This window comes from Geotrypetes seraphini, chromosome 14, assembly GCF_902459505.1.
Source record: "Geotrypetes seraphini chromosome 14, aGeoSer1.1, whole genome shotgun sequence".
NCBI lineage: Eukaryota > Metazoa > Chordata > Amphibia > Gymnophiona > Dermophiidae > Geotrypetes > Geotrypetes seraphini.
The window spans coordinates 59,467,383-59,488,040 of record NC_047097.1 but is presented as its reverse complement, the minus strand read 5'-3'; the positions used below and the strand labels follow the sequence as shown (position 1 = coordinate 59,488,040).

At 41.9% G+C, this 20,658-nt stretch overlaps 1 protein-coding gene across 2 annotated transcripts in view; it reads left to right on the top strand.

Moving 5' to 3' along the window:
• Positions 1-20,435, top strand: part of LOC117348695 (glutathione S-transferase P 1-like) — a 28,995-nt gene extending 8,560 nt beyond the window's left edge. Inside the window, exons 1-7 of one of the 2 annotated variants that reach the window (XM_033921097.1) lie at positions 7,559-7,642; positions 10,232-10,267; positions 12,788-12,894; positions 13,359-13,446; positions 16,691-16,794; positions 18,435-18,542; positions 19,827-20,434. In XM_033921097.1, coding sequence (XP_033776988.1) covers position 7,642; positions 10,232-10,267; positions 12,788-12,894; positions 13,359-13,446; positions 16,691-16,794; positions 18,435-18,542; positions 19,827-20,015 — 633 coding nt within the window. In that variant the 5' untranslated portion in view covers positions 7,559-7,641 and the 3' untranslated portion in view covers positions 20,016-20,434. Of the gene's footprint in view, positions 1-7,558; positions 7,643-10,231; positions 10,268-12,787; positions 12,895-13,358; positions 13,447-16,690; positions 16,795-18,434; positions 18,543-19,826 lie in introns of those variants that run through there. The other variant, XM_033921098.1, reaches the window with a different exon arrangement.
• The last annotated feature ends 223 nt before the right edge of the window (positions 20,436-20,658 follow it).

Below are 20,658 nucleotides of genomic sequence, written 5' to 3'. Positions count from 1 at the left end.
TAGAAATACCGTCGCTTTGAGCCCCGTTGGATGTGATACACGGGGCTCAAAGCGGCGGTATATGAAGGTTTTGGATCTATGAAAGAAACCCTAGCCACAATTCCTTATATGGATGATAGTATTATGATCCTTGGAGTGGCAATTCTGAGATTTTTTCCTTCATTTTGGTAGTAATTAAATCATTTATTTATATGGTTTTTTTCTCTCTATTTTGATTAACCTTTTGTAGATCTGTTTACCTGTGGTTAATTTTTCTTTTTTAATTATCCTTTTTTGGTGGGGGGGAAGAAACCCCAAAGCCCTCGCTGCCAAAGGGGAAGAGCAACTTACTGGTCAGCAAGTCCAACTCCAGTAACAAAACGTGCACTGGTAGAAAACTATCACCTCTGCCCGGGTTCCTTTTAAAGCTCAGATCACATGATCACCCCCCTACCACCACCACCACCAATACTGCTGAGTCATTTTCTATGTGCCAATCCCTTACAGACCCCACCCACGCCCCCTTCTTAAAGAGACAATGACCTGAGAGAAGATGGCCAAAAATGAAAAAAACAAAATAAAACACTGGCCCTGCCTATAGAGGTAAAATAGACACATTGCACCATCAATCTTGAGCAATATCCTTCATTTTGCAGAGAGAAGGGTCATTTGTGTAGTGTTTACCCTACCAATCTCCTACATGTAGGAGGAATATGTTTCATCTTTCTGCAATGAAAAAACTAAAGAGAGACTTCCAGACTATCATTCAAAGAAAGATCTTCTATGGCTAATGCAAAATGTAGCCTATTCCAAAGGGTTAGACTGCTCCAATTAATTTATTTGGGATTTTGTTCACATTGGTAGTATTCCTAGCAAACAAAAAAAATACCCAACAACCAAGGAAATAAAACCCCACAAGAGACAATCTAAAGCAAAGCTAGTGGGGGTGGAACCATACCTATCAACCAGGGATAAATATAACTTTCACATAATATAATATTAAAAAGTCTCTATTAAAATATTAAAATTTAAATCTTAATAGATTTAAAAACAACCTGAAAACTTTCCTTTTTAGAGAAGCTTTTAATCTTTAAATGACTTATATCTAACGTACCAAACACCATTTATATATATTAAAAAAAAATTTTTTTTTACCTTTCCTCATGTACCTTCCATTCATGGCTTCTTCTTTTCTTTTAAAAATGAAAATCATTAACTTTGTAACTTTCTCCCTTTTTTCCTTACGTCCTCAAGTTTGTTTATATGTCTGTCCATCTCACCCATTTTAAGTTGTACGTTAAATTGTATGTTTATTTTATATTTTATTGTAACTCGCTTAGTAAATTATATATAAGCGATTATCAAATTTAAATAAAACTTGAAACTTGAAAATAAATAAATCAGACCAGACATGGTCCATGTTTCAGCTCAAAAGAACTGCCTCAGGGGTAAATCAGTCCCAACACGGTTTCCACAGTGGTCAATGCAGGTCTCAAGCATGGGAGCTAACTTTTCCAAATTGGGGATGCTAAGCCCAACAGACATTTTCTCTCCCTGAACATAGTCAAGGAATTGGTTCAAATATTGGGGGTGCTTAAGCACCCACAGAGCTGGCTCCTATGGTCACAAGTACCTGACAAAACCCCAAGTACTTGTGATCTATATACTTGGGTTCTCTGATTTGATTTATTAAATTTTATATACTGCTTACACATGAGTATTCAGAATATATTTTCAGCAACAGGACTATGGGGTGGCAAAGGGGGGCGGCTGCCCCAATAGGTTTCCGGGAACACTCTTTCCTTCAACTCTCTCCTTCATTCTCTCCCTTCTCCCCAAACTTTAACTGCCTTGCGAACCGCCCGGAACCGCTTGATCCCCGACATTGTGATAATTGATTCCCTGTATCTCCACTGCACATTGTGATAATTAATTCTCTGTATCATCGCTGTATATGTACAGTCTCTTGCATTGTGAACCGCTCTGAACTATTTTGTGGTATTTGCGGTATACAAAAATAAAGTTATTATTATTATTATTATTCTCAACTTTCCCCATCCTCCCAGGCCGAGCAGCTGTTGCAGGTTACCAGATCCAGTTCTCCTCCGATTATGCATTACTGAGCGCCAACAGCAGGAGAAACGTTTAATCTGGCATCATCCCCTGCCTTGGGGACAATAAGAGCTGCCAGATTTGATCTCGCTGCTGCAGGATCTGGCATCGTCTCCTGCCCTGGGCCCAAATCTCACAATAAGAGCTGCCAGATTTGGTCTCACTGCAGCAGGAGATGATGTCAGATTAAACCTGTCCCTGGCTACCAGCCTGTAGGGATGCAAGGTGGGAGGAGAATCCAATGTTTGGATAACCTGCATGTAACAGCAATGTAAACCACTTTGATTTGTACCACAGAAAGGCAGGAAATCTGAGGAAAGGAGAAAAGGACATTTCTTTGGGTAAGTGAACACCTAAACTCCGCCCCTAGCCACACCTACTTTTCAAGTAGGTGCCTCGGTGTAGATGCCTACATGGCCAAGTACTAGTGAGCTTGATGGACCATTGGTCTGACCCAGTAAGGCTAGTTTTATGTTCTTATGAATTACGCACCTACCCCAAAATTTGAAAAAAAACATTTTTTTTAGTTGTTTCTTAATGACTGTGCTGATTGAACCGATTAAAAAAATTAAGTTATGCACCCAGATCTGCTAGGCATGCCAATCTAGGCACCTAAAGGTAGGTGCTTAGCTTTTTATAGAAACAGGGCCTTATTCTATAAATCAAGTGCCTACTTTCTATGGCATGCAACTCCAAAGGAGACAGAGATCTGGGAGGGGCGGGAGTAGGTCAGGGGCAATGGCAAGCATTAGGCATGATGTTATAGAATGGCGTATGCTTCTAACCGCCAGCATATAGGCGCCTGCATTAAGTGCGAAAATGCAGACATATGTTAGTACTCCATAACTGACCTGAACAGCAAATTCGCTCAGAACAGGCTGTACAAATCCAATGGGAATTCTGATTCCACTTCCTCAAAAACGAGTCAGCGGTGTTGGGATTCTTCATCATTCCCCATAAATGGAAAGTACTATATTTAAATTTTTTAAATTTTTCTTATTTTCTTTTCTCTTTATTTGTAACTTATTAATAATTTATAGCTTACATATAGCTTATTTATAATTAGATAAATATTTAAAAGTGTATCACTTATCTTCAATCCTTATCGGTTCAAGTTTATTAGGATTTTTATATACCGCCTATCAAGGTTATCTAAGCGGTTTTTACAATCAGGTACTCAAGCATGGTTGAGGATTACCCTTATCTCTTGTTCCCCCGACCTTGAAAAAGAGTTCTGAAAAGCGTCGGGAAGGGGAACCGATAAGGATTGAAGATAAGTGATACACTTTTAAATCTTTATCTAATTATAAATAAGCTATAAATTATTAATAAGTTACAAATAAAGAGAAAAGAAAATAAGAAAAATTTAAAAAATTTAAATATAGTACTTTCCATTTATGGGGAATGATGAAGAATCCCAACACCGCTGACTCGTTTTGAGGAAGTGGAATCAGAATTCCCATTGGATTGTACAGCCTGTTCTGAGCGAATTTGCTGTTCAGGTCAGTTATTGATAACTTGAAGTGAGTCAAAATAGTTTGGTAGAGTACTCCATTACAGCATCTCTGTGTTGAATTGCCTCGATGAGAAATTGTGCATTTTTTTTTTATTAGTCCCAATATTATGGAACAGCTTGGAGACTTCAGTAGTTGGAACCTAAGCCCAGTACCGGGCAGAGCTTTGGATTCTTGCCCAGAAATAGTTAAGAAGAAGAAGGAAGAAAAAATAAATTTAGATTGAGTCAGGTTGGGCAGACTGGATGGACCATTCGGGTCTTTATCTGCCGTCATCTACTATGTTACTGTACAATTGAGAAAGGAAGAATCTTTTCAGAATTTCAAAAGACATTTAAAGGCATATTTTTTTTTCAACTGGCCTTTTTAAATTGACGGGATATGAATTCGGGACTTCAGTCTGCATTTATACATTTTTATAATTTTTTAGTAGCTAATTAATTTTAAATTTAATTTGATTAATTTGCATGTCATATAATATGTATTAGAAATGTTATTTCTTTTCTTTTTCTTTTCTATTTAAATGGAGTTCTTTTCATCATTTTGACTAAATTATATTTGATCCTTTTTTTGGTTGTATATGCGGCATATAAAGATTTTAATAAACATTAGAGAATTCTCATTTAATATGCGTCGTTCCATTATCTGAGACCCTGTTTCACTAAGGCGTGTTAGCCGTTTTAGGGCACGCTAAATATACACATGCGCTAAATGCTAACGCGTCCGTAGACTATCATGTCACTCTGGACAAAAATTTATCCTTAGAAAATCACACCGACCTTATCGTCAGGAAATGCTTCTTTGGAAACTCCGCACCATAAAAAAATACTTCAATGACACCTCTTTCCGCCTACTAGTGCAATCTTCCATTCTCAGCATTCTAGACTACTGCAATATTATCTACCTGAACTCCACGAAGAAAACTACCAGGAGACTAAAAATGATCCAAAACACCGCCGTTCGCCTCATCTGTGGCCTAAAGAAATGGGTTCAAAAACTAATCAATAAAGTGAATTAGTCACCAAATAAAGGTATATAGAAAACTAATCACTGGTTCCTCAGTTTGCCACACAATGGTTGAGTATGGTAGCTGTCCTCATAGGAACTTTATAGCGTGTATAGTTTTCATTATTTTTTATACTTTTCTTTTCCTTTTTCTTACTTTAATATATTCAATAATTTATAACTCTGAGATACTTATGCCTAATAAGTTATCATTTTTAGCAAAAGTGGCAAAGATAACAGTCACTTAGCTTTGGTCTGGCTCTGGGTCTAGCTCGATCCCCACCGACGCGTTTCACACTTTCATCAGGGTCGGGGAAAGAGAACGCTGAAAAAAAAAAAACAACGACATCGGATACATTAAAAAAGAGCTGATAAACTATAAAAGACCCAGTCATTTAAAAAAACAACAAATAGTAACCACTATTAAGCATACCAGAGCAGAATCTTTTCCTAGCCGAACGCTAGATCCATAGTTAAAGAGCCGGAAGTGTAGCCATTACAATTTGGAGGGACTAATAAACTGAAAAACCCCGGTCACCTGACCCAATTTTGACCTATGAAATCAGCCGAACCTAAACTAAACAACTAAAGCCAGACTGTCCTGAAGATGTAATCAAATGCTCGCTGTTAACCAATCAGTAGATTGGTTCAATCCATGAGGATACATAGTATTGAGATTATACATCCATCGAAGTTCTTTGATATTTAAACTATGCTCATAAGAAATGGGAACATATCACCCCGTTCTACCACCAACTCCACTGGCTGCCATTCGAATCCAGAGTGCTTTTCAAGTTCGCATGCTTCTGCTACAAATCGGTAAATGGCTTTTCACCAAGATACATCAATCCCCACTTTAACCTTTACTGCACCAACAAGAAATCCCGCAGAATTCAGCTGTTCGCCTTCCCTTCGCTAAAGCTTTGTCATCTCAAAAGATTCCTAGACAAAACCTTCGCCTTCCAAGCAGCCAAGCTGAACCCATGGCTAGCCCAAATGATACTCGAGGCCCCCACTTACCTCGGCTTTAGAAAATTACTCAAAACTTACCTATTCAGCAAACAAGACCCTTAACCGTTCCCCCTTCCGGCAATCGCCTGACCCCTCGCTCGGCTCATCTCTTTCTTCTACCCTCTTCCTTCTTTCATCTGCCAAGTTCGGCTAAATTTGTTGTAAATCTGATAAATTGTTGTAAATGTACATGTCAATGCGGATCCTAATCTAATTGCTGTGAACCGCCTAGAACTCGCTGGGTATGGCGGTATATTAGAATAAAATTATTATTATTATAAAACGCTTCCAAATAGTACCATTAGCCAAACTCTATACGAGATCATTCCAATAGTATCTCAGGTTCCAATAGAACCAATGTTGACAGCCTCTATCCACGCATTCTGCTGACTTCACTATCTGCCCATGACAACTATATAGGGATTAGACTGGTTTTAAGCGACCCAATATGCGCTCATGCCTACCCTTTTCTAAAATGACCTTCTTAATGTATTACTGTAATTTGGGAAGATATGTTTGGTGGTGTACAAAGCTTCCACATCAACTAGGTACCCAGAGACCAATCTGAAGATGTTATGCCAAGTTGGATATGACCTCACAACTTATGCATCACATTGATCATTATCTCTGAGGTATTAGAGATGTAAACTTTGGCTCATTCCTGGTTTATCGTCCTCCTTCTCCTCCTGCTTTCACAACCTATTCCCCAACCTCTATACAGATACTCAATCAGTCTTCTAGAAGCCATCTGCTCTTGTGGAGGTGTTAAAGAAGAGATCCAACTACTCTATGCCTGCGGTGGGCAACCAATGACACGGTGACAAAATTCATCACCGTGGGAAACCATCTTCATGTCATTCTTTAAGGAGAGAGGGAAGAATCAGAGTATGAATGGCCACAACCACTGCCCCGCAAGCTTTGCTTTGAAGAATGCTGAGATTGAGCAGCAACATTCCAGAGCAGATATTGTGATGTCATAATGCCTCATTCCACCAGTGCCTAAGAGCCAATCACATCAGTGATGTCACAATGGCTTCATTATCCTTGGCTCCCATAAGAATCAGAGTATGAATGGCCACAACCACTGACCCGCAAGCTTTGCTTTGAAGAATGCTGGTGTAGAAGGACCGAGGTTGAAATAGACACTAGAAAATGTCATGGGTTATTTCCCGCGGTTATCCGCGGGGACGGGAACGGTGATGAATTTTGTCACTGTGTCATTCTCTACTCCAATACTCACTGCCTACTCTTCATAAATTATATGAACCTCCTCCAGGACCCCACAGATGGTGAGCCAGTGTAGAAAAGAATCAGACAGTAGGGCCTTGAAATCAGAAAAATGTGAACAAAGTACTGTACCTCAAAAATGTTGAGCGTTCATCTTATCTATATATATAAAATCAGATGTATGTATGTATGTGCCGCGATCACGCAAAAACGGCTTGACCGATTTGAACGAAACTTGGTATGCAGATCCCTCACTACCTGGGGTGATATGTTCTGGGGGTCTCTCGGCCCACAACTCTATGTTGCTTGCTCAAGGGTGGGTTCACCCAACAATTTATATATTCTTGCTCCTGGAGGTGAAACTAAAAATTTTGTTTATTATCACGTTTTGCGTTAGTTGTATTGTATTCATTTTGTCAAATATTTCACATTATACTTTGAATATTTTACTTTTTATTAAGCTGTAAAAAAATACTTTCATTCACCACTATAAAGTATCTTTATTTGAATCCATTTACAGTGTTATTGCTATAATTAAATTCCCGTGCAACGCCAGGTCATCAGCTAGTATATTTATACAAAACCAATCAGGCAATGCATTTATAGATTGTGATCCAAGTTACAACCTTGCAGAAACTAGAAAAACAGGACTAGGTCGCATTGCCTTTGCTTAATCTTCCCTGGGCGTACACACAGTCTTCTTGGGTGTTGCTAAAGATTTAAAATCACCAGTGGAGCAGCCTAAAATTCACTCTGGGGCAAGCACTCTCTAAAGCCAAGATCTCCCAGCAACAGTAAGTGCTCTCTCTTCCACCTTTTGTATACTTCTTCAGGGCTTCACAACCTTTGCTTGGACATACAGGTAATGAAATAGAGTCTGTGCATGTCTTCAGAGCTCGAGGAAGACTTTTGCCTGTTTGAACATCCATTTCTGTGAGTGGAATATACATTATGCCTAGTCAACTCGTGCAGTCTGGGACAACCCCTCCCCCAAGAAATGGGAGCAGCTGGAAGAAGAGGATAGGCTAGTGCAGGGGTAGGCAATTCCAGTCCTCGAGAGCTGGAGCCAGGTCAGGTTTTCAGGATCTCCACCATGAATATGTATGAGATGGATTTGCATGCACTGCCTCCTTGAGATGCAAATCTCTCTCATGCATATTTATTGTGGATATCCTGAAAACCTGACCTGGCTCCGGCTCTCGAGGACCGGAATTGCCTACCCCTGGACTAGTGGAAGAGGGAGCTGGACTGTGCTCATGACGCCTTCATTCCGCCCTCCCACAAAGCCGTTGCAAGCAGCACGAACACGGCATGGCCTATGAGGGCGCACCAGTTTATCAGGCATGCGCTGGCTTCCCTTTCTATTGTCACTCCTTGACGTGCATTTCTCAAAGTGCATTCGCTTCATTATCGTGCTTTTTTAAAATTAGGGCGTATTCAATAAGAACTGTCGTTGCAATCGTGCGCGTTTGTCGGTGCAATTGGCATTGCGTGCATTTGTCTTACGCGTATTTGACTTGCCACCGTTAAAATACTTGTGTACACCAATTACAAATATATGAAGAATATATGTACCACAAATTCGAATCATATGCATATGAAAAGAACACGATATCTCGTTTATCTACAAATTTGGTGCGAAATAAATCACCTTGGTCATTCTTAGATTCATATGTTCATTCTGCCTTGTAGACACTTCTGCCTCTCTCTCTTTCTCTCTCTCTTTCTTTATCTCTCTTTTTTCTTTTTTATTTCAATTCATCTTCTCTGCTTTTCTATCCTTTCTATTTCTTTTCTTAGCAGTTTCAAATACTCTGAATTCTTCTTACTAATCTACTATATGCAAATAACAGCAATTATGGTTTCTTTTGTTCCTAAATCACTATTTCTTATTCAATTTTTATGTATTTGAACTGCTTTCTGTATATTACTTATAATATTCAATAAAATTAATGAACTAAAAAAAAAACAAATATATGAAGAAAGGGAGAGTGTAGCTAATTGATGTTTGGCATTGGTGCTTTCATTTTGTAAGGTTTATTGAAGCAGATATTGAGTTTCAGCTATGACAACTCCCTCCTATGTGTGCTTCTCTGTCTCCAACCTCCCCCCCAAATGGGACAGTGCTTGTCTCTTTTCTCTGTCCCCCAACTACCTCTGGCTCCACTAAAATGTAATCTTCAGGCTGACTAGCTGCAACAGCAAGGTGAGTCTCTTGTGTTGGCCTGTCTAAGAAGCCACCTCTCTGGAGCAACTTCTTAATCTCACATAGGTGGGGCTCTCCAGAGAAGCAGCTTCTGTAGCAGGCCAACAGCAACAGCCAGCTAGCCTGAAGATTACATTTCAGAGGAACTGGAGGTAGGTGGGGGACTGGAAAGAAAATCTGGACAAGGATGAAAGCTGTTAAGACAGAGAGGACATTCCAGTAAATCCGGATGGTCTGGAAACCCTAAAATGAAGATCGGAGTAGAGGTGTGGCTTAGTGGTTAGAACCGCTGTCTCAGCACCTGGAGGTTATGAGTTCGATCCCAACCTGCTCCTTGTGACTTGGGGCAAGTCACTTAATCCCTCCATTGCACCAGGTACCACAGTTAGATTGTGAGTCTTCTGGGACAGATAGGGAAAATACTTAAGAGTACCTGATTACTATTCAGTGTATTGTAAACTGCTTTGGATGAATCATTTTATGAAAAAGGCGGTTAATAAATCCCAATAAATAAAATAAATCCAAGTTTATTCAAATCTTACTATCCGGCACCAACGGCAAACCTTCCGGGCGGCTTACAACCTAAATTTCAATGGGAAAAGGACTGGGGTGATTAGTGATACAAATATATCACAGACGACATGAAAGTGAGGTTAGGAGGTCAAACTACAATTTTGAAATGATAGAGAAGAGGGTAAACACATTTGGCCAACTTTGCATTTAGCATGACTCATCCAGTGTGGTTAAATATCCATTACGTTTGATATGGGGTTACTAGACGTCCAGGAAAACTAGGACATGTCCTCTTTTTAGAGGACTGTCTGGGTGCCCAGACAGACTTTCCAAAACCTGGTAGTTTGTAAACCTGGGTTTTGTAAAGCCCTGACCTCCAGCCGCATCTGGAGGGCCTCCGAGCATGCGCAGATGACATCACACGCATCCGCGCCTTCTCGAAGGGCCTCCGGACATGGCCCCGGAGGTTGAGAAGGAAGAGACGAGGCTTTGTGAGGGCAGGCTGGGGGCAGAACAGGGCGGGGCAGAACGGGGGTGGGGCCCTATGTCCGGGATTTGGTGTAGCTAAATATAGTTTGCTCTGCAATATTTGTTTCCTCCTGAGCCTCAAAAAGCTCTCCCCTGCTCTCATTCTAATTCTGTATTTTTTCTATTTCCTCACTAGTGGTCATGTATACACTGCAATATTTCCATGTTCGAGGTAAGTTTTGCCCTTCTTCAATTGACCAATCAGACACTACTAATTCCAGAATAGAGACAATCAGATGCTGCTAGTTACCATCTTCTGCTAATCTAGCTTCAAGTTTCTTTTAATAATAATAATAATAATAACTTTATTTTTGTATACCGCCATACCCAGAAGAGTTCTAGGCGGTTCACATTGGTTAGAACAAATTACAAGAGGTTACATGCCAAATTGATCATAGAGTTGCGAACAGCAAGGAGAAAGAAGTTACAAATGGGTACATACCAAATTGATCATAGAGTTGCGAATAGCAAGGAGAAAGTAGTTACAAGTGGTTACATTCCAAATTGATCATAGAATTACGAACTACAAGGAGGAAGAAGGGGGGAGAGGAGAGAGACGGGGGGGGAGAAGTTTCGGTAGGAGGGAGGAGGAGGATTAAAGGAAGGGGCATTAGGGACTTTAAGGGTCTTGCTCTCGGAATAGGTGGGTTTTAAGTAGTCTTCATATACCACTTTTAGGTGCAAAGCAGTTTACAATTTATACAAAAATACAAAAATGTGAAAAATATAAAATGGTGGACCACAAATTCGCAAGATCAGTACAGACATGACATGATACATAAGGGCACATGGGAAGGATACGTTGCCTAAAAATAAAAAGAGAGGGGAAGTGAAAATCGAAAGGGGTCGAGAGAATCTTTAATGTTAGGCCTAGTGTTATGCATAAGGAGACCTCGGAATAGATCTCAAAAGCATCTTTGAAAAGAAATGTTTTAAGACTAGATTGAAAGTCGTCAAGGTTCTTTGCTTGTCTCAGGGTCAGGGGTAGGGCGTTCCATGATGCGGGTGCGGCTACTGAAAAAATTGGAAAGAGTTCTCGCCACTGGTGGAAGAGGACTTCAGTGGCAGGGCTTGGGGATCCCCCCCACCCCAGTTCAGGCATTTAGATTTTGAGTTTGGGAGGGATGCTGGGGGAGCAGGGAGGGCAGAGCAGAGAGAAAACTTTGTGCCCACCCATAACTTACTGTCTGGCTATGTCACTGCAACGTTCACTCCACGGATAACACAGAAATAGTTCTTTATACTTCGCATGTAGTAAGAACCAAGGAATGCTGAATGAAGAGAAAGATCCCAATAAACGAGACTGTGGAAATTCAATGCTCTCGAACCTTGGAGATGATTTTATTCAAAATTTTCTTGATAAAAACAAGTGCAGCAATAAAAACTGCTATAAAAACTTAATCCACATGTGTCTTTTGGAAGGACCCAACACGGGCCGTGTTTCGGCTAAACACGCCTTCCTCAGGGATCCTAGGGTATGAATTTCAAAAGATGTGTGTTAGACTAAGTATGTGTAAATGCTAAGAAAAAATGGTGTCCAAAAGGATGTGAGCTATGAAATAATTTTTATTGCTGTGCTTGTGAGACAGACTTGGTTTTTTCTGTTATATAGAATATTTTGGACCCCTGTTCGGTTACAAAAGTTGGGTAGTTCAAAGTCTAATAGATGCTGGCATTGTCATCTTGATATAGGGACGCTGGATCATAAGTTGTACTATTGTCCTTTAATACTTGGCTTTTGGAAGTCAATATGGGTTATGATTAATAAAATATTGGAAACTTCCATTCCAATGTCATACGATGTTGTTCTTTTTGGTACTATATTATATCATAAGTCTCCTATTTCTAAATATAGCTAAATATAGACTACTTCTTGTAATGACCGGGATTGCAGTCCAGATAATCACAAAAAATTGCGATAGATTGAATCACACTTTTTGGTGGGAATCCCTATGCCTATGCTATCGTTCTGAACGTATGAATGCAGAACTAAAAGGTTATAAATATTTTAATGAGATTTGGGACCCATTAGCAAACTTTGTAACCACCAATTAAGAGTATAAGCCTCCCATTTTATTGAGTTTTATGTACATGCGGGATGGGAGGGAGGGTGAGGGGGGGGCAAAGATATTTATATCACTATTGTTAGAAAAAAGTGCTGTCTTTAGTGCCAATTGTTGTATTTTTGTATGCACTTTATGTATGTTTTAAAATGAATAAAGATTTATAAACAAAAAGAAAATTTCAAATAAAATCATCTCCAAGGTTCGAGAACATTGAGTTTCCACAGTCTCGTTGGTTTGGATCTGTTCTTCATTTCCTGTGGAAACTTGGGTCTTCTTGTTTTGGTTTGAATGAAGAGAAATAGCCATTCATCTCAAACCTGCCCTTTCACGAGGTACAATAGCAAACAGGAGGAGGAAGTCAGCAGCTGCTCAGCCCTACCCTTCCCTACTGATGGTGCTATAGAAACGAAGGGGAAGATGTCTGCAGCAGTTGATCACTGTCCTCCCCAATAGAGGGAGCTACAGCAGTGAAGGGGAGGAAATCTGAAGCTACTCAGCTCTATTCTCCCCTGTAGAAGGTGCTAGAAGTCTGTAACTGCTCAGCATGGAGAAGGGAAGGCGAGGAAGCCTTGAACTACTCCGATTGAATATTGCTTTTCTCCCTCCCTCTCGCTGTTATATCACAGGACGTGCTCAGCCAATACGAATACTTTTGGAAGACCAGGACCTAAACTGGGAAGAGAAAGTTGTGAGCCCCGAAACCTGGCATCAGGGCGATTTGAAGAAGACTTGTGTAGGTATCAGGATACACCTCTACTCGGTCTATTTCTGGGTGTGCTGCTGCCATTTGTAGGGTTACCATATGGCTCCAGAAAAAGAAGGACAGATTAAGACATCCAGGTTTTACTTCCATTGGTTTCATTTTAAGTAAAACCTGGATATTTCAACCCGTCCTCCTTTTTTTGAAGCCATATGATAACCCTACTCATAAACATTAGCAGGGTTACCATGTGGCTCCAGAAAAAGGAAGATGGATCGAGACATCTGGGTTTTACTTCTATTGAAAGCAATAGAAGTAAGGAGGGCAGATTGAGACATCTCCGTATTATTTCCACCGAAAGCAATGAAAGTAAAACCCGGATGTCTTAATCCATCCTCCTTTTTCTGGAGCCATATGGTAACCCTAAACATTAGGGCCACAGTTTACATGTGTCTTAGCCCTGCCCTGAACGTAACTCTCTTTCTGGTCTCTCACAGGTATTTGGTCAGCTGCCAGCATTGATAAAGAGTGACTTTATTATTTTCCAATCCAATACGATCCTGCGCTACCTGGCCAGAGAACACGGTGAGTGAATCCCTGTGACTGAACGCACTCTTGTAGCCTGCGATCCCCTTTGAAAGACGTGAGCTCAGAGGACAGCTAGCCAGAACGCAACAGATCCACGCTTTGGAGCAGATTCAGTGTGACTCAGAAGACGAATCCATTTTCCAGGGTGGAGAGTCTGAGCCAGTCTTTGTTCCATTCCGTCGCGCTTGCTGCCTTTCTATATGGAAACCAGGATTCCAAGTCTCTACACGCAGCGCAATAAACGCAGGGCTAATGTAGCCCTGTCCCTTTTCATGTCAAGTTCTCTCACTCCCTGTAGCAAAATGATCTGCTCTCTAGGGGGTCTTTTACTAAGGCGTGCTAATTGATTTAGCGCGCCTATTACGGGCGAGTTAGCATCTGGCACGCACTAAATCAGCTAGCGCGACTTAGTAATAGACCCCTTCTATCAGGGGCATTTTCAAAACACTAAGACATCCAAAAAAAAAAAACAGCATAAATCAGCACTTGGATGTTTTTGGCCAATACGTCCACGTGCTGATTTTCGAAACTGTTTTTCTGGATGTCTTGTGAGGCGTCCTAGCGGCATCCAAAAACCAAAGGAGGCGTGTTGGAGGTGGGCTTAGGCTTGGACATCTTGTGGTAATAATCTGGAGTATACTGCGTCCAATATTGATCGCCATACCTAAAGAAGGATATGGCGATATTCGAGAGGGTTCAGAAGAGAGCGACACGTTTGATAAAAGGTATGGTAAACCTTTCATACGCCGAAAGATTAGAGAAACTGGGGTTCTTTTCCCTGGAGAAGTGGAGACTTAGAGGGGACATGATAGAGACTTACAAGATCTTGAAGGGCATAGAGAGAGTAGAGAGGGATAGAAAGAGAGAGAGGGAGAGAGAGAAAGGGAGAGAGACAAATAGAGAGAGAGGGAGAGAGAGAGAGAAAGATTGGAGAAACTGGGACTCTTTTCACTGGAGAAGTGGAGACTTAAAGGGGACATGATAGAGACTTACAAGATCTTGAAGGGCATAGAGAGAGTAGAGAGGGATAGAAAGAGAGAGAGGGAGAGAGAGAAAGGGAGAGAGACAAATAGAGAGAGAGGGAGAGAGAGAGAGAAAGATTGGAGGAACTGGGACTCTTTTCCCTGGAGAAGTGGAGACTTAGAGGGGACATGATAGAGACTTACAAGATCTTGAAGGGCATAGAGAAAGTGGAGAGAGACAGATTCTTCAAAAACTACAAGAACGAGAGGGCATTCGGAAAAATTAAGAGGGGACAGATTCAGAACCAATGCTAGGAAGTTCTTCTTCACCCAACGGGTGTTGGACACCTGGAATTCGCTTCCAGAAGGCTTGATAGGACAAGGTACGGTACTGGAATTCAAGAAAGGTTTGGACAATTTTCTGAAGGAAAAGGGGATAGAAGGGTATAGATAGAGGGTTACTATACAGGTCCTGGACCTGGTGGGCCCCCGCGTGAGCGGACTGCTGGGCATGATGGACCTCTGGTCTGACCCAGCAGAGGCACTTCTTATGTTCTTAAGATGTCCTGGACCTATTTTAAAAGGCATCAATTTGTTTATTTTCAATACCATTCTCCCAGGAGAGCTCAGAACAGTTTACATGAGTTTATCCAGGTACTCAAGCATTTTCCCTATCTGTCTTGGTGGGCTCACAATCTATGTAATGTACCTGGGTCAATGGGGGGATTAAGTGACTTGCCCAGGGTCACAAGGATCAGCGTAGGTTTGAACCCACAACCCCAGGGTGCTGAGCCTGTAGCTTTAACCACTGACCAGAGGACCACTGGAGGGATTAAGTTATGACCCCCTCCCATCCCCCCAAATCTGAATGAAACAGTATATACCTATCTTTAGAACAGCAGCATCTAGGTATGGGAAAGCCTAGTTGAGCAGCACACAGGTGTCTTAAGTAGCCTGGTGAGTGGGCTAGTGAGCCATCTTGCGACTTCTAGGCGGTTTACAATAAAGAGAAACTGTATGTACAGTTTCTCTTTATTGTAAACCGCCTAGAAGTCGCAAGATTGTTGGCGGTATATAAGAATAAAGTTATTATTATTATTATTATTATAGAGAGGAGGACCCAGATCATTTAAATCCAGGTTGGGTGAGGGGACGGGAAAGAAAACCGTGGCGATAGTAAGGGGAAGAATGAGATGCTTCTTGCAGTTCCCGCCATGAATATGGTTAGACTTTCAGGTTCTCGCCATGCCATGTTGACCGTGCAGGGTCTGATATTACGGAATGGCCTGCCTAGTGAAATAAAAAAAGGCATTGAGTATTTTACAGTTCAGGGAAAAAAAACTATGTTATTTGAGCAAGTGTTTTCTTAAATGAAACAGTATGTTTATTGAGTGTCTGTTAATTTTACTGTGTATGCTTTACTGTGACCCATGCAGAATTGTTGGATGCAACGGACTATAAATGTTAGCAATGTGATGGGGATAGGAATTGACTGGGATTGGTGAAGAAATGTAGCAATATGATAGGAATGGGGTGGGCATGGAGGGGAGATGTCAAATGTGACTAGGACAAGAGGTCATGGACTGAAACTGAGGGGGGATAAGCCCGGGACAAATGCCAGGAAGTTCTGCTTCACACAGCGGGTGGTGGACACCTGGAACGCTCTCCCGGTGGAGATTGCTGCGGAACCCACCATTCTAGGATTTAAGGGCAAGTTAGATGCACATCTCCTCGGAAGGCAAATAGAGGGATACCGGTGACTAAGTTTTCGCCAGGTCGCACCTGGCTGGGCTTCCGCGTGAGCAGATCACCGAACTTGATGGACCCAGGGTCTGATCCGGTGATGGCAGTTCTTATGTTCTTATGATGGGGACCAGGTTATGTTCCCGCGCACACACCCTTACCTGCAACTCAGAGATAAACACTGCACCCCGGTCCCAGCACAACAATGACTTTAAAGTCCAAGTTCTGCTCCTAGACTCTTCTGTCCTAAAATTTGTCAAGCTGGTGTGTGGTAGAGGAAAATTTCCACATGAAGACAGTGGGGGGAGGGGGGGGGGGGGGAGGGGGGTTCAATATCTGAAGAAAGATTGTGACTGGCAGGGGAGAGGCGGCATGGAGGATTTTGGAATGAAGAGAGTAAGGTCTACAGGGAGATTGTGAAAAGGGGAACAAGGGAGGGATAATTACAGAATATTAGAAGAGTTTGCCACAGGCTGTGGGCTTTTATATTTTTTTCCTGTGATTTTATTTCTTCCTGTCTCCGTCTCTCTTCTTAGATCTGTACGGGAAGGACAAGCAGGAGGCAGCTCTAATAGACATGGTCAATGATGGTGTAGAAGATCTACGCTCAAAATATGTCAAGTTGATCTACCAGACTTATGTGAGTCCTCCTCCTCTTCTGCTTAGCTCCAAGCACAGAGTCTCAGGTTGAGGACATGGACCTCCATCTCCTAAAGTTATCCCCATTGCATGCTCAGAATTGTAGTTCTGATTTCACTATGAGCAGCACAACAGAACTACATCTCCCTACATGCGACGGGGCAGAACCAAGACAGGATTAACCTGTGTGGGTTGACCTGTTCAGCTGGCGGGAACTATTATATCATGACCCCTGGCTGTAATAATAAGGGCTGAGCAAATTGGGCTAAAATGTGGAGGGGCATTTTCAATAGGACGTCTAAATCGGACTTTGGGCATTTTGAGAAAAGCGTCCAAAAATCAGTGCCGTTTTTCAGAGGTCTTTCTTTTATGAAAATGAGCCCCATAGGAACAGAGTAGATGATGGCAGATAAAGACCCGTATTACCCATCCAGTCTGCCCAACAAGATGAACTCATATTACATTGGTGTATTTATCTTGATTTGTCCTTGCCATTTTCAAGGCACAGTCTGCCTGGCACTGGCCTTATTCTCCAACCACTGAAGCTTTCAGTGAAGCCCTACTCCAGCCCTTCCAAATTCTCCAGCCACAACCAGGACATATACGGTAGAAGTCTGGCCTTATTTTGCAACTACCAAAGCTGAATTTGCCAGTCCTGATCAGGGCACAGGCTGCAGAGGTCTGCCAAGCACTGGCTTTTCTTCTCATCGCTAAGCTTGTTTGGAATCCCAGAAGGATCATCAGCTTATGCTAGTGATTTTCAAATTCATTGTTAATAGGGAAGCCACCGAGAGAACCTAAATGCACAGGGCTGAGAGAGAGAGAAAGAGACAAGTGGGGAGTGGGATAGAACATGTCAACCTTGGGACAAACAGCTGGATCCTTCCAACGTTCATAGGACTTTTAATATATAACAATTTTTATTGAAAGAATCAAATAATCAGTACAATAAGATAATACAAAAATATATTCAATACAATAAGAATCACAATAATAATATTTCATACAAATTTATATCATTCCTTCAAATTAAATTTTCACGTGAACTAATCCAATCTTAACTCTACCCCCCTTAATTCCATCACCTACCCCCCCCTACCTTCCCCCCAAATGAAATCCCTCACCTCGGATGAAAGTTGACAAAAATAAGAAATAAATAACTGGAATGTAATTAGAAAACCTAATTTTCATCGTAAATTATTGAGAACCAAACTTCTTATTCTTGGTGAAAGATTCTGAATATAAGGATCCCAAACCTCCATAAAAAGACGAGTTTTTCTAGGTGAACGACGAAACTCCCAGCTCTCAAATAAAAATAAACGATGCAATTGATTCCTCCAATGCCAGAAACTTGGAGATTTTTTCTGTAGCCAAAATTGCATAATACATTTATGCCCAATCATACAGGCTTTCTGAAATAAAAGACATTTCATAGGACTTTTATATACTGTATGTGTTTTTATTCATGTACCTATTTTGAATTTATAAGAAATCAAAGATTGTTTGTGCCAAGGTTGACGGGTTTTATCCCACTCCCCACTTGTTCTCTCATTATTGGATTTTACGTGGGGTTTCTGTTCCTTTTACTTTGCTCTACAGAACGAGAAAGAGAACCACAGTCTCCCTTCTCTTCTTTCACAGGATGAAGAAAAGGAACAGTACATAAAGAATTTACCCAATGACCTCCAGCACTTTGAGTGTCACCTATCAAAAAACAATGCAGGGAAAGGATTCATTGTGGGAGATAAGGTAAAATATCCCCCCTCCCCCAATCCTGCAAAAAGTCAATGTTTCCCACCAGGGTTTCCCAGACCTGTCCTTCCTGATCTTCATGATTTCCACAATGAAAATACAGATGATAGATTTGTATACACTGGCGACTTAGTTAGTATATACAAGCCCTGTCCAGCATCATTTCTCCCACAGCCAGTGTTCCCTTTAGACGTTAGACTTCTTTCTCACCTATCAATCTTTCAGAAAATCTATCTATTTCATAAATTTCTGACTGATCCCTCTACTTCAAACTAATGCTTATAGAGGTTAAAGCCTTATCTAACTCTTTCCATGTTCTATGGATATTTTGTTAACCGAGTCGAGCCCTATTGGAGGAATTGGTATATAAAACCAAGGATTGGATTGGATTTTTTTCATTATCTATTCCGTACAGTCAGCACCCCTACTCATTCTAACACCATCCCCTACTCCCCACACCAAGCATTCAGATAAATCTTTCCCATAGCCGTCCGATACCATTCCTTCCACACCATCTGACCTCGGCAAGCATCCCAATCCTCTCCTCCCACAGCCAGGACTCTAACACAATCTCCTCTTCATCAAACATTCTAACCACAGACATACTTTAAGTGTAGGGGGGTGTTCTCGCAAACCTTCTGTCTTACATGTTTTAGACATCTATCCTCCCCCCCAAAAAAAATAACTGTCAGGCTGCTGGCCTATAGTCCCTTCCCCCAAGATTTTGTTAACTAAAATTCAACAATCATAATCATCAAACTTCCTTTAAAAATACGGTTCTTTGATTGCAACCCTAGCCGACCATCTAGTCTTCTTTAATGGTTGGGTCGACCCTGTTTCCGACATGTCCAACTCATAGTCATCATTCCTATACTATTCCCTCCACACCATCTGACTACTGCTACTCCCACAAGACCCTCCCTCATGTACAACCACCACTGTAAAGCTTTCAATCTCTTCAAAAAGGTGGTTAATAAATTCCGATAGATAAATAAATAAGGGTTATCTTCTTCCCTGCATTTAGCACTGCGATATCTTCCTGCTACCTCATCCCACCAATCAGTGCTCCTAAACCATCCTACCCTATAGCAAGGCCACAGTTATCCCTCATGGTCATCAACACATACTGTACACTCTCCCCACCATCACCATTCCTACATCCAATGTTCCTGCATCTTCCCACCCCCTCTCAGCCAGCTGACCTGAACTATCCCCCCTCCCTCACTGCACTGCACCTGCTGTTTCACATGGTACTTAACGTTTGTTTTGGGTCTCTGCCAGATCTCATTCGCCGATTACAGCTTCCTGGATGTGCTTCTCAATCACCTGGTCCTCGCTCCCAGCTGCCTGCAGGACTTCCCTCTGCTCAAGGCATACGTGGAACGTCTCTCTGCCCGCCCTAAGATCAAGTCCTTCCTGGAGTGTGATGCACACAAGAGCCGCCCCATCAACTGGAATCACAAGCAATGATCCTGGCATTTGCCCATTCCCCAGTGATGGCACCAATACTACCTGGTCCTCTGCCTTTAGCTGCACGATCCCTGTCACTTTAACCAGTCAGGAAATTTTTGGAAAGCAGTTGTCACTGTGTCTATCTGAGTCACCCTGTAATAGAAGTTACATTCAAGGAAGGGTTACCATACGTCTGGGGAAACCCAGACATGTCCTCTTTTTAGAGGACTGTCCGAATGTCTGGATGGGTATTTTAAATTCCCCAATTGGTTCAGGTTTGGCAGTGGTTTATAGGGAGTCCGGTGGCTCTCCCCCGGGCCCCTCTTACTCAGCACTTCAATTTTCTTCATGTCGGCAGCAGCTCAGCGAGCTGAGGCTGCTGCCTTCAACCTACCCTGGAGGCCTTCTCTCTCCAGTGACTTCCTGTTCTCGCATAGGCGGGACACTGCAAAGATAAGGCTTCAAGGGCAGGCCAAAGGCAGCAGGCTCAGCTCACTGAGCTGTTGGCAGCCCGACAAAAATTGAATTGAAGTGCCAAGGAGGTAAGAGAAGCCCTGGAAAGAGCCACCGGTCTCCCTATAAGCCGACCCTGCCAAGATGGGTGGGCTTGCGGCCAGCTCCAGAGGGGACTGCAGAGGGGACTACTTAATGTGGGTGTGGT